Below are 12,488 nucleotides of genomic sequence, written 5' to 3' on the forward strand. Positions count from 1 at the left end.
ATGTTAAAATAAAGAAAACATTAACTTGTATAAGTCATGTAATAGATTTGAATTTAACAATAGAGTTTTAACAATGTCAATAATTGAATTTAAAAAGTAGAGAGACCAAATATCAAATGTATAGAGAGTACAGGGACTTGGAGGATATTTTAGCCATAGTAGAAATGTATAACCGAAGTGGTTTACAAAACGGTGCCGTTGGGTCACTGGTCAAAAGCTAGACAAGCCTTGACTGTACGTACCCACGACTTTAAAAATTTTCCAGCAAACTGAGAGTATTCAATTAAACTCCTTCAAAAATGGAAAATAAACATATAAAAAAGAAGTTCAATTATCAAAATTTAAAAGTACGAATTTGAGAAAGGAAAACAATCCCACTTCTGCTTTTTCCCACGAAATTCACCTCTTTAGTCTCTTTCACAACCCTCCCTTTGATGTTCGTTTGACTTTATTTCTTTTCTTTTTATGGGTTGATGCTGCTGGATTTCGATGATTTCAAGGAAAACAAGTTCTAAGGTTTGATGGGTTTCCTTTTTTTTTCCTAAATTTTTAAACTATTATTTGTCATGTGATCTTTAAGATTAATTTTTATTTTATAAATGGCTAAGTACAAGGCTTACCTTTTGTCATTTCAGTTCAACCTTTTTTTAAGTAATGTTCTAAGTGGATCATCTGAAATTCCCTTTTTATTTATCTAGGGTGGGGAGTTATCAGTTTGTAAACTGCTTGTTTGATTTCTTCGAATTCGAAAAGCATCCGTTTGTGTAGATCTGCTGTCGATTGTATCTGGGGTTTATTCAATTCATATCATCATCCTTTTGATTTATCAAGTTATATATCGTTTAATCGATTTCTTCGAACTCGAAAGCATCCAATCGTGTTGTTCTGCTCTTGATTGTATCTGGGGTTTATTAAATCTGAATTATGATACTTTTGATTTGGCTGGAGTGTGGAGTTGTCAAGTTGTAAACTGTTTTGATCGAATTCTTTGAGTTCCAAACCATCCGATTGTGTTGATCTGCTCTTGATCTATCCGGGGTTTAGTGAATCTGAATCATGGTTTTGGCTAGTATATGGTTTGGGTTCTAGATATCATTGGTCCATTGAAAGGCTTGGCTTGATTGATTGCCTGGGAAGTTACTTAGTGTTTAGTCGATTACACTTGATTGGTTTATTCGGTTTCTTTTGTCTATTATTGGTTTTGATATGGACGGATGTCAATCTACTATCCCGACATCCGAAGGAGATCTTCACGTTGTTGCTGCAGCTCATCATATTGTCAAGGCATTGGGAGCAACTAAGAATCTTAGTGATGATTTGCGGAAAATCCTTATCGATCTTGATGCTCATTTGTCGATGATAACTTCAAATACAGACAGCAAGGGAGGAAGGGGATTTCTGGATGTTGAGGAGCGACTCAAACAAGCAGAGAGAAAGATTCTGAGTTGGGAATCAGATCCGAGGATGATATGGGACTCTGGGCCTAGGGAAGCTTCCGAGTATCTTGAAGCTGTTGATGAAATTCAGACGCTAGTTGATGGTTTACAAGGGTTATCTGTACATGAAAATAGGAAGCAGAAGGAACTTATCCACCGTGCAATGAGTGTTTTGCAGATGGCAATGTCTAGGCTTGAGGAAGAGCTTATTCATATAGTTGTTCAGCATAGGCAACAGTTCGACCCCAAATACATGTCTTCTAGATCTACTCAAACGTATGTTGTTTATGATGAGTCATTTGTTTCAGTTGAAGATGAACCAGCCGAGGAAACATCAAGCCGAAACTGCTCGAGTGATGAAATTGGTGAGTTTATTGTAGATTTGATCCATGCAGATGTGATTCCTGATATCAAGTCCATTGCAAAGGTTATGTTTACTTCAAATTATGGTCCGGAATTTTGTGAAGCTTTCATTGGTGTACGGAAAGAAGCATTGGAGCAGTACTTTGCCATTCTTGACACGGAGAAACTCAGCATCGAGGATGTGCTGAAATTGGAATGGACTAACATGAGTAGCAAGATGAATAAATGGACCTGGTCCATGAAGATCATTGTTCGAGTCTATCTTGCTAGCGAAAAACAGTTATGCGATCAGGTCTTAGGGGACTTCGGATCTGTTAGTTCGTTTTGTTTTCTTGAGATCTCAAAGGCAACAATTCTTTGCCTCTTGAACTTCGGAGAAGCTGTAGCAATGGGGCCTCATCAACCTGAAAAGCTGCTTCGTTTGCTTGACATGTACGAAACTTTGGCAGATCTTCTCCGGGACATAGATACACTGTTCCCGGAAGAGGCTGGTTCTTTTGTCCGGCTCCAGTTCCATGAGCTTTTGGAGAGCTTGGGTGACTCTTCAATAGCAGCATTTGAGGCATTTCGAGTTGCTATTTCTTCTAATGGATCATTGTACCCCTTCCCTGGTGGTGGAGTTCACCCTCTCAATAAATATGTAATGAACTACATCAGGATGTTCCCTGAATATTGCAACACACTCAATTTGCTTCTTAAGAGCCAACATGCCGATGTTGAGGATCAAGTTATTGAGCCAGATAATGGGCCAAACTTGTCTCTTTCAACTTCTTGTCCCATGGCATGTCACCTTCGATCAATCACAAGTTCTTTGGAGTCCAATCTTCATAGGAAGTCACAACTATACAAGAATGAGGCTTTACAACATATTTTCTTGATGAACAATATCCATTACATGGTTCAAAAGGTTAAGGGCTCAGAACTCAGACTCTTCTTTGGAGATGAATGGATTCGTAAGCATAATGGAAAGTTTCAGCAGCATGCAAAGAACTACGAGAGAGCCACTTGGAGTTCAGTCATTTATTTCCTCAAGGATGATAACCCGGGATCAAGTTCCTTGTCGAAATCGACCTTCAAAGAACGATGCAAGGGCTTTAGCATTGCTTTTGAGGAGGTATACAAAACCCAGACAAGTTGGAGTATCCCAGATCCTCAGCTTCGTGAAGATTTGCGAATTTCAACTTCACTTAAAGTAGTCCTTGCATATCGAACATTCCTCGGGAGAAACCCTGCTCATATCGAAGACAAGTGTGTTAAGCACACTGTAGAACATGTGGAAAAGTTGCTCTTGGATCTTTTTGAAGGATCGCCAAGATCATTGCGCAATTCACGCAGATGGTGAACATTTAAGGTCATAAAATTCGACCATTCTTTCTTTCTTTGTCACTCATTTTCCATTTTCAGAATTTTCTTTTCCTGATAAAACGCTTGCTTGTCATAGATGTAAATGTGATTATATAATTAACATGTTATAGTACCAGAAGTTGGTTCTCTGATTGCATACAAATCTTTGTTTCTTTTGGCTTGAAAAATAACATGCTTAGCTATATCCTGCAAGTGTTAACCAATACATTTTATGATAAAAAATCATCCTAGGCATATGATCTATCTCATTCTCTAGGTTCATTCTTGTGTTAGGATTGTTTGTTTTCGGGTTTAGGTGTGTGTCAAACACGAGTATATAAACACACATTGGACACGAGAGTTTAAAGAAAAACGAAGAGTATATACATGTGTGCTGATAATGGTAATTCGTACGAGGAATAAGCTTCGAATTCTGAAGTTTTCTTTACCTTTCACAATCGCTTTTAATATTGAGTGGGACTCCATTGATGCCCCACTTATCTGCTCCAGGTTTAATGAAAGAGTAAAAGCACCATATGATGCTGATGAGGCATTTGATCTTATATTAAAACATGATTATGGATATATGTAGTTTTCATCAACGAGAAAAGGACCTTCACAATTGAAGGTGTTAATGTGCATGTGCACAATGCAAGCTATTGGCAGTTAGGTACACCCAATAATTTAAATATCGGCTTGACCCGAAATACAGATCATAAATTTTGTCCAAACTTGTTCATATTTTGTAAATATTAGAGCACTCATCTCGGAGTTGACTTGCTACTTAGATGCTTTCGGCAATTATTTGCTCCACAGATGACTAATGGCACACCAGAGGTGCATCCTTCAGGGTCCTGTCATATTAAGGAAACGTCCTCTTAATGCTCTAATGGCTTCACCGGTGCACCGGTTATCAACCGAACTGTCTCGCGATTTCCTTGATGCAGGCAAACTTGTATAAAACACTTAAATTTGCATTAGAGTCAAGCAAGTGGCTTCTGCATTCCAAAGTTGTTAATACGTAAATAAACTCTCTATACACTTTTAACTAGAAATTGGCCCCCGTCATCTTTCCACACAAAGCTATGTAAGTTACGAATTTACATTTTATATTCTAATTTGATCAATTTTAGTTATTTTATTTTTTATTTCTGATTCAAATAGTACATGAATAATGTGATTAAATTATAGGGACTAAAAGTGATCAAATTAATGACAATAACTAAATTTAAAACTTACATATAATACAAGAATTAATAGTGACCAAAACACACACAAAAGAGAGAAAAATAAAAAGAATAGTGACCCACGATGCGTTATCGATCATACTGGAGAACCCATCTCCGGTTTCTTCATCCGAGACCATCGTCCAGGTTATGGACCTCAGGCTCATCGGCAATCGTTACACATATATGTCACTTTATACTCGTAATTTTCTTCATTTTTATCTACTTTCAAGTTTCCAATTTTCTTACTAATCAATAGCAAAAAATATTATGGGTTTCGGTTAAAACTTCGGTTGAATTTGAAGGTTTTATGGATGGAACGATGAAGGTGAGTGATCTTCTCATCAAACATGTCATCTGCTTTAAGTTCAGGCATTATAAGCTGATTATATAAGAAAATAATCGAGCAACATAGATACGCGCATGCAGATTATATAAGCTGGAGAATATTTTCTCATCTGATCTCATTGAATTGCCATTTTCAGGATGAGAAACTAATGCATATCACAAAAGTTGCAGTAAGCTACCTGGGGTTCCTTACCTTTTCCGGGTCAGTGTTACTCAGATTGAATATAACAACAAGAAATGACGAAGGAGAACGGTCTTGACCCCGATAAAGAACTCCATTTTTGTCCTACTTTCCATTACAAATTTAAAGGCATGCATGCATTAGATATCTAAAATAAGCAACCCAAAACAATTCCAGCAATCATCTGGATGTGTGCATTTCATTCAATTGCAAACATTTGCATATTAAATTGTTTGAAATCATCGAGTATATCAGAGAGGCGATTGTCACCTTACCAATTTTCATCCTCAAAACTAAAATAAATGGATATGCATTTTGAAACTGGCGTGGCGGAGAAAACTACACCATGCCAACAAGGTAACCGAATACAAGATTACTCCGAAGCTCTTAATCCACCCTTCATTCCTTAGACAGCCATAAGATCACTGTAACTGCGCATTAGAAGAATCGATTCGGCAAATAAACCAGCAGCTCGCAGCAGTTTCTGCAAAATAAAAGTGGGGGGGAGGGTGAAACAAACACACTTCCATTTCTCAGGATGCAAATAAAATTCATTAACTAGCACATTCACGAAACAAGAAGACCGCTTCAGGATCACACTGAGAAGCAAACTTCCATTTCAAGTAAAAGAAATTAATACAGTAAAACGGGAAACTTTTAAACCAAGTTCGAATCTTACAACCGCAGAAAGAGCACTGTTTTCTCTCTAAATAGTATTATGAACAGAAGGTTAAAGTCAGCACCGGACACAAGATTTTAAGTCGGGAATACGAAATTATATCATCAATAGAAAATTCCTAAACTATAGATACGAAATTTCAAAATTTCAGGAATACAAAATTAGATCATCAATAGAAAATACCTAAACTATAGGATGATTCAAAATTTCCAAGGATGGCTATAGTGGAAGGACATTACAAGAGGCAACATAGGTTAAAATGCACATTGTGAATCTGCATGGATCTATTCTAATTGATGTTACTCATATAACGCTAAACAATCAAATTCTCTAAACGAATTCCCAGAGACCCAATGTCAGAAAAACAAAACCATTAGCAAATTCACATTAAAAACGCAACTAAATAAAAAAGGCAACGAAGAAGAAAGAAGAAAAATAAAGGAAAACGAGATACCATGTTTTGTGCCCAATTTTCTTCATCGTGAATTTGAGAGTACAAGAAGCCTTTCACCTTATCGAGAGAGATCATAGTGTCTGCCATTGCTTCGCTGAAAATTAATGCTTTAGTTGCCTTTGGAATGGGTTAGGGATTAGGGTGTTTATTGTTGAGACTCATCTTTTGGTCAAATGTTATCATTAGAACTTGTCTTACACATAAAATATAAATTCAGCTCTTATATTTTAGGGTATACTACACATTTAATATATAAACTATTATTTTTATTTCATTTTTGTATCTAAACTTTATTTATTTTTAAAATCATGCCTAATGTTTAGTTTAAGTTTTATTTTGGTACACTGTTGTTAAAAACTTAACGGTGAGATTGACGTGTCATCATAAAATAATATCACGTCAATATTAAAAAAATAAAAAAATATCACGTCAACAGTTCTGATATTTTTTTAACAGCGGATACCAAATTAAAATATAAGCTAAATGTTAGGTATTATTTTTAAGAAAAATAAAGTTTGTATTAAAATGAAATAAAAGTAATAATTTAGATACTAAACGTATAGTTTTCCCAATGTTTTTTATTTCATGATCCTTTTATTTCTCAAATTTTATCTTTATTAAATAATTCAAGTCAGTGACATCTAGTAAAATTTACCCTCTTTAGTTAACCAGATGATATAGTAATTTTTAGTCCTAAACTTAGCAACTTTTTCCAACTTGGTCTCCGTCCTTTGTTTTGGTTCAGATTAGTCCCTGAACTTGGACTTTTAGCCCATTTTAATCTATTTGATGATGTGAAACAACCTCAAATTGTCATGTAATCAAAAGGATTAAAAAGGGAAAAGTTACTAAGTTCAAGGACGAATATAGACCAAACAAATGTTAAGTACTAGGTTGGAAAATTGGTCAAACTGAAGGACTAAAATTTGCTTTATCCCACCAAATTAACCAAGTAGGTGACCATCATTTTCAGTTTATTTATTTTTTATTTCAGAAGTTAATTTGGATCCCCAATTTGAATCATCTTCTCCAAAATTCACCGTCTATCAATGGCATCCAAAGCAAGCAGCTCCTCCATCTTCCAAAGCCTGAAACGATACATCAAGAAGCCATGGGAGATAACCGGACCTTGCGCCGACCCAGAGTACAAGAGCGCTTTGCCCAAAGCCACGGAGTACCGTGTTCGCTGCCCGGCCACCACTTTACAGAAGCCCATCGTCCCCACATCTGACCCCGAAACCGTCTTTGATATCAAATATTACACCCGCGACCAACGCCGCGACCGCCCCCCGATCCCTCGCACCATCTTGAAGAAAGCCGATGTGGAGAAAATGATGAAAGAGAAGACCTTTGATGTCAACGATTTCCCTAAGGTTTATTTGACTGCCAAAGTTGAAGAAGATGAGAATGCCATTGGTGGAGGCTACCAGAAATAGGTCAGTCAGATTATGGAAATTTTTAAAGTTTGAGGGTTTATTTTTCTGATTTTAATGTTTTAGTTTGTGGGTATTGTTTTTAATGAAATTTGTATCTTTTAAAGATTTAGGCATTGGTTAATTTTCTGATTTGAGTTGCGATGGTTGGTTTATCACTATCAGTATGTGTGAAGGCTACCATAAATGGGTTAGATTATCGAAATTCTTAAAATTTGAGGCTTTATTTAGCTAGTCGTGATGTTTTAAGATGTGGGTATTTGTTTTTCCAATGAATTTTGATTTTTTTAAAGATTTGGTAGTGGTTAATTTCTGTTTTGAGACGAGGTGATTGGTTTCTCATTATTGGTATGTGTGGAAGCTACCAGAAATAGGTCAGATTATAAGAATCCTGAAAATTATTGCTATTATCATTTAAATTTGAGGCTTAATTTAGCTACTTGTTATGTTTTAAGATGTGGGTATTTGTTTTTTTTAATGAATTTTGATCTTTAAAGATTTGTGTGCTGGTTAATTTTCTGTTTTGAGATATGGTGATTAGTTTCTCACTATTGATGTGGTTTGGGGTTTTAAGCAACTAGGACTTTGTGTTGAATTGTAGTGTAGCTTGATTATGAGTTATTATATATATGTTGTTCATCGATTATGAGTTGCTATATGTTGTGTAGAAGAGAAGGTATTGGAACTAGATGACTTATAGGATTGTGGATGAATGTGGTTTTCCGAATTTATTAGGTTCAAGAACATTTTGTTTTGGATGAAATTTGGGTCATCATGAGGTTTTACATATTGGTATATGGATGTCAAAGTTTGAAGGTATTATTAGATCTTGTATGTTGCTTTGATGCACTAGAGGTTGTTGATGGTGCATTTGTTCATTCTTAGCATAGGTTCTTCCTGGTAGTTTTTTTCCCTATCCCAATTTATTGGCAAATTGTGATTATGACTTGGTAACATCAAGTGGTTCATGTGGGATTAAGTGGACAGAATCTAGGAAATAATGTGGTCATGTGTAACAAAATGTTCACTTTAATATCTTTGGGAAAAGAATTTTTCAACTCATTGAGCACTATATGTTACTTTTAGCGTGCTAAACCTTGGCATTGTTCGATGTCAAGTGAAAATAGAAACAGTTATCCTATTTTTACATGCATGTTGTGTTTTAGGCAAGGCTTTATCTTTTGCTTCAAATTCAGATTGAATTGTGTATCAAGTCAAGCAAACTTTAAATTCGCATAGGATTCCTTAAAAAACCCTAAACTTTAAACTTGATTCACCATGCTATTTTTAGTGTCAAAGCTGGTTAGGTGTTAGTCATTGATCTTGGGGGTCAGTTTAAGAATTCCACGATTTGAACAGAGACGTTAAGTTGCTTGACTCACTCCAGGGTGATTCAAGTCTCGATTGGGCAATCCTTTTACATATTCAGTGGTACTGCTTTGGCACTGCTTCACCTTTGCAATTGTAGAGTGCAGTTTGTGACCTTACCATATTCCATTGAAACTGAGGATTGAAAAGCCGGTGAGAGATGGAAATAAGATGCATTTCTTTCTAGGCTAATTTAGTTTCTTATCGTTTACTTTCTGTAAGTTCAGATCTAAAAAGTAAAGTTGCTCTCCTTCTCACTCTCTCTCTCTCTCTTGACTGCAAAGCAAAATCATGCACTCAACAGCTTCTGTCATCTTTACTGGAAGACGCCTATGTATAATTTTGAATTGTATACCAACCTATTATACAAATCTAGTGGTTTTATGACTTCCCAATTTCTAGAAATTGTTTTTTTTCTTCACTCACTGGTTAATTAGAAAATGGGGTCATTCAAGATATTTAAGTGTGCTGGATTTTATAGCCTAGTTTCTTAACTTGTTTCCGCTATCAACTTATATACATATTTGAACCTATCAAATAAAGGACCTCACTTTTTCTATGCTTACCGGGGATAAGGATAGATAGAGCAGAGTGATGCTATATGATCCGGTGGGCATGGTCCGCTTGGATACTTCAAGAAAAATGAAGTGTTGGAGCAACATAGAATTGTTAATCGATATTTTGTAATCTCATTTTGATTGTGTCTTATGTTCCTTGCTTTACCTAACTAATATTACCGACTTTTAAAAATGTTTCTAGCATGTGTTTCTGTGGAAATTTTTAATGTGCACCAGTTTTCTCAGGTTTCATTCTCCTGCTGAGCTGTCGTGGAACAAATGCTGGTCATCTTAACATAGCAGTGTCTTGAGACTCTTGAAATTGAAGAGGATGCAGTGTCCTACATTAATAAGGTTATTTGCCTGGATTTTTTTATTCCATTGTTCAGCATATTTGCATGAATGTATAAATCCAGATGCAACTGCAATTGGATGATGGATAATGTGATTGACTAGATCAAGATAAGCATCTGGTTTCTATTAGCTATTCTGCAATAAGAAAAGAAGAATATGGAGCTAGCTCTCTTGTTTCTAGTTCCATTGTTCCATGCTTCCATCTTCATTTTACTTCGACTCAGTACGTGTATCCGAGTATTGGATACGGATACATGTTTAAAATGAGCATATATTCATTTGGCTTTTAGTTTTTCATCAATTCGGTGGATATTTCTGGTCATATTTCCATATTCAAATCAGAATTTGAAATCTAATCAATTTGATTATCATTCTGGTTTCATTTGTTGTGGATATCTCCTCTGAAAGGTGGTTATGTGGTTGGATGATCCAATGAAGCTCAATGAGTTCAGATAATAAACCGAATAAAACTTGCTTAAAACATGAACTTATATAAAAGATCTCATGTACAAGGGACTGCAGTTCTGAATGTTATCCATGAATTATATTAAGCTTTCATGCAAAGAAAAAAAAAAGAATTAAATCAGAACAGTGGAAGAAGTAACAGGACTGTTTTTTTGCAAACGTCGTCTGCGTTGTTGATTGGATAGTAAAATACCCCCTTCCTCGATCACGATCTCGTTGACTAAATCCTTAAAGACCATCTGTTCAACATTGAGAATCATCCCGTAAATCTCGCCGTTGAAATCCGTCCAGCTCTTGAATTGACACGTAAAATCTTCCCACAATATGTTTTTCAGACCATCCTCCGTGTTGCTGTTTGATTTCTTGGCTTGAAACTGCTCTATATCCGTACAGAGTTCCTTTAGAAGCTTTTGTGCATTGAGGGTCTTCGTTGCCAGCTTTCCGGAGTTAATCCAAGGCTCTGCAGAGGCTCCCAATAGAGCCAACTTTCCAACAAGAATCTCATTTACCGAATCAAATACAAGCTTCCGACGGACGCGGTCCAGCTTTAAAAGCGAAACGTTTCTATAGTTACGAACTTCTTCTGATAGAAAAAACCTTGCTCTGGTTTGCTCCAAAACAAATAATAGCTCCGGGTTGATCGGATGGCCTGATGGATGGAGCTGAAACAACGTTTTCGTGCCAGAACCTAGGTCTCTCAGTAGAAGGCCAGAGGCTAATAATATCTCAGAAATGTATCTGTGATCTGGATTCGTATTCTCACGAAGGGAAGTAATGTAATCTGTACTGGCTTCATCATGAGTTGAGCTCAGTCTTATTAGTTCTTGGACCAACTTGTCGGTCTTCAATAGTCCCTTTGTTTGCAGTGGTTCAACTATCTGTTGAAGTAGTCTGAGATCCTCTCCAGATTGTTTGAGCCCTCGATCTTTCGATCTTCTATCGATCTCACTGTAAATCGAAGTGGAAGGACTCGAAATCTTGGACGGAACTTTTACAAGCTTAAGAGGTTGTTTCTGAGAACCCAAGTTTGCAGTTTGTTCTTCTTTATGGGTCTTCAGGGGTCTCTTTGCTTGCGTTGCTTCAAGTATCTGTTGAAGTAGTCTGAGATCCTCTCCAGGTTGTTTGAACCCTCGATCTTTCGATCTTCTATCGATCTCACTGTAAATCGAAGTGGAAGGACTCGGAATCTTGGATGGAACTTTTACATGCTTAAGAGGTTGTTTCTGAGAACCCAAGTTTGCAGTTTGTTCTTCTTTATGGGTCTTCAGGGGTCTCTTTGCTTGCGTTGCTTCAAGTATCTGTTGAAGTAGTCTGAGATCCTCTCCAGGTTGTTTGAACCCTCGATCTTTCGATCTTCTATCGATCTCACTGTAAATCGAAGTGGAAGGACTCGGAATCTTGGATGGAACTTTTACATGCTTAAGAGGTTGCTTCTGAGAACCCAAGTTTGCTGTTTGTTCTTCTTTATGGGTCTTCAGGGATCTCTTTGCTTGCGTTGCTTCAAGCATCTGTTTAAGAGTTCTGAGATCCTTACCTGATTGTTTGAACTCCAGGTCTTTCAATCTTTTATCGATCTCACTATAAATCGAAGTGGAAGAACTCAGAATCTTGGGCGGAACTTTTACATGCTTAAGAGGTTGCTTCTGAGCATCTCGAGTGCCATCCTTATGTCTCCATGGTGCTGGCTCAATAAGGATCCTTGAACTGGAAGTAGGATTCATTATCATATTGGTATTTTTCCACCGCGGTGAATTAGGATCTTTTAACGAGTTCCTCGCACTGGTAGACATGCTTAAGAAACGATTGATATCCGCAACACCGCCGGTTTTCACCGCAGCCGAGGAAGAAGACGGCATCGATTCCAAGCCCATCAGCTTGGCTCTTGCATTTAAAGGGCGCGGATTAGTTCCCCTAGACATTGAATTCCACAAGCCGTGTGCATCAACGCATTGCGACCATGTAGAGTCTTCTGTGGAGACCAGACAGGTTGAAAGACAGAAACTGGTTGATCGAGGGTGAGGTTGAAGATCAGAGTTACACCGAGAATGTCTTTGCAACAGAGATTGGTTTCGAGAAAACGCCTGAATGTCGGATTCATTGTCGGAATCGCATTGAACCCCACATTGGTCCGATATTCGTATCATCATTTTCTGGAGGCCTATGTGAAATTTTTCCTTGGCTTGGCTGCTTTAAGAACCCATCAGCATCGGTTTCCTAAATTCTACTCAGAGTGCTGAGATCCTACGGAGATGCTTCCTTCTCTTTGCCACGAATTTCTCT

The 12,488-nt window shown here is 37.1% G+C and overlaps 3 protein-coding genes across 6 annotated transcripts; 2 read left to right on the forward strand and 1 right to left on the reverse strand.

Moving 5' to 3' along the window:
• Positions 1 to 357: 357 nt before the first annotated feature.
• LOC120192072 (exocyst complex component EXO70E2-like) lies at positions 358 to 3,280 on the forward strand. Its single transcript, XM_039194925.1, has 2 exons — positions 358 to 516; positions 699 to 3,280. The coding sequence occupies exon 2, from the start codon at positions 1,207 to 1,209 to the stop codon at positions 3,139 to 3,141; it is 1,935 nt and encodes a 644-aa protein (XP_039050856.1). The 5' UTR covers positions 358 to 516; positions 699 to 1,206; the 3' UTR covers positions 3,142 to 3,280.
• Positions 3,281 to 7,024: 3,744 nt separating this feature from the next.
• LOC120191648 lies at positions 7,025 to 9,892 on the forward strand. 4 transcript variants are annotated; one of them, XR_005522715.1, is made up of 3 exons: positions 7,025 to 7,467; positions 7,758 to 7,841; positions 9,600 to 9,892. XR_005522715.1 is itself a non-coding variant. In XM_039194555.1 (2 exons), exon 1 carries the CDS (start codon positions 7,081 to 7,083, stop codon positions 7,465 to 7,467), a length of 387 nt encoding a protein of 128 aa, XP_039050486.1. In that variant the 5' UTR covers positions 7,025 to 7,080; the 3' UTR covers positions 7,468 to 7,471; positions 9,592 to 9,892. The 4 variants fall into 4 exon arrangements, 3 of the variants coding, with proteins under 3 accessions (XP_039050486.1, XP_039050485.1, XP_039050487.1); XM_039194555.1 differs by lacking the exon at positions 7,758 to 7,841 and having other exon boundaries at positions 7,025 to 7,471; positions 9,592 to 9,892; XM_039194554.1 differs by lacking the exon at positions 7,758 to 7,841 and having other exon boundaries at positions 7,025 to 7,470.
• A 429-nt stretch (positions 9,893 to 10,321) lies between these two features.
• On the reverse strand, positions 10,322 to 11,871 carry LOC120192093 (protein LONGIFOLIA 2-like). The gene is made up of 2 exons (XM_039194944.1): positions 11,858 to 11,871; positions 10,322 to 11,807 (listed from the first exon to the last, which is right to left on the reverse strand). Exons 1-2 carry the CDS (start codon positions 11,869 to 11,871, stop codon positions 10,322 to 10,324), a joined length of 1,500 nt encoding a protein of 499 aa, XP_039050875.1.
• Positions 11,872 to 12,488: the final 617 nt, after the last annotated feature.

This window comes from Hibiscus syriacus, unplaced genomic scaffold (assembly GCF_006381635.1).
Source record: "Hibiscus syriacus cultivar Baekdansim isolate YM2019G1 unplaced genomic scaffold, ASM638163v2 tig00116971_pilon, whole genome shotgun sequence".
NCBI lineage: Eukaryota > Viridiplantae > Streptophyta > Magnoliopsida > Malvales > Malvaceae > Hibiscus > Hibiscus syriacus.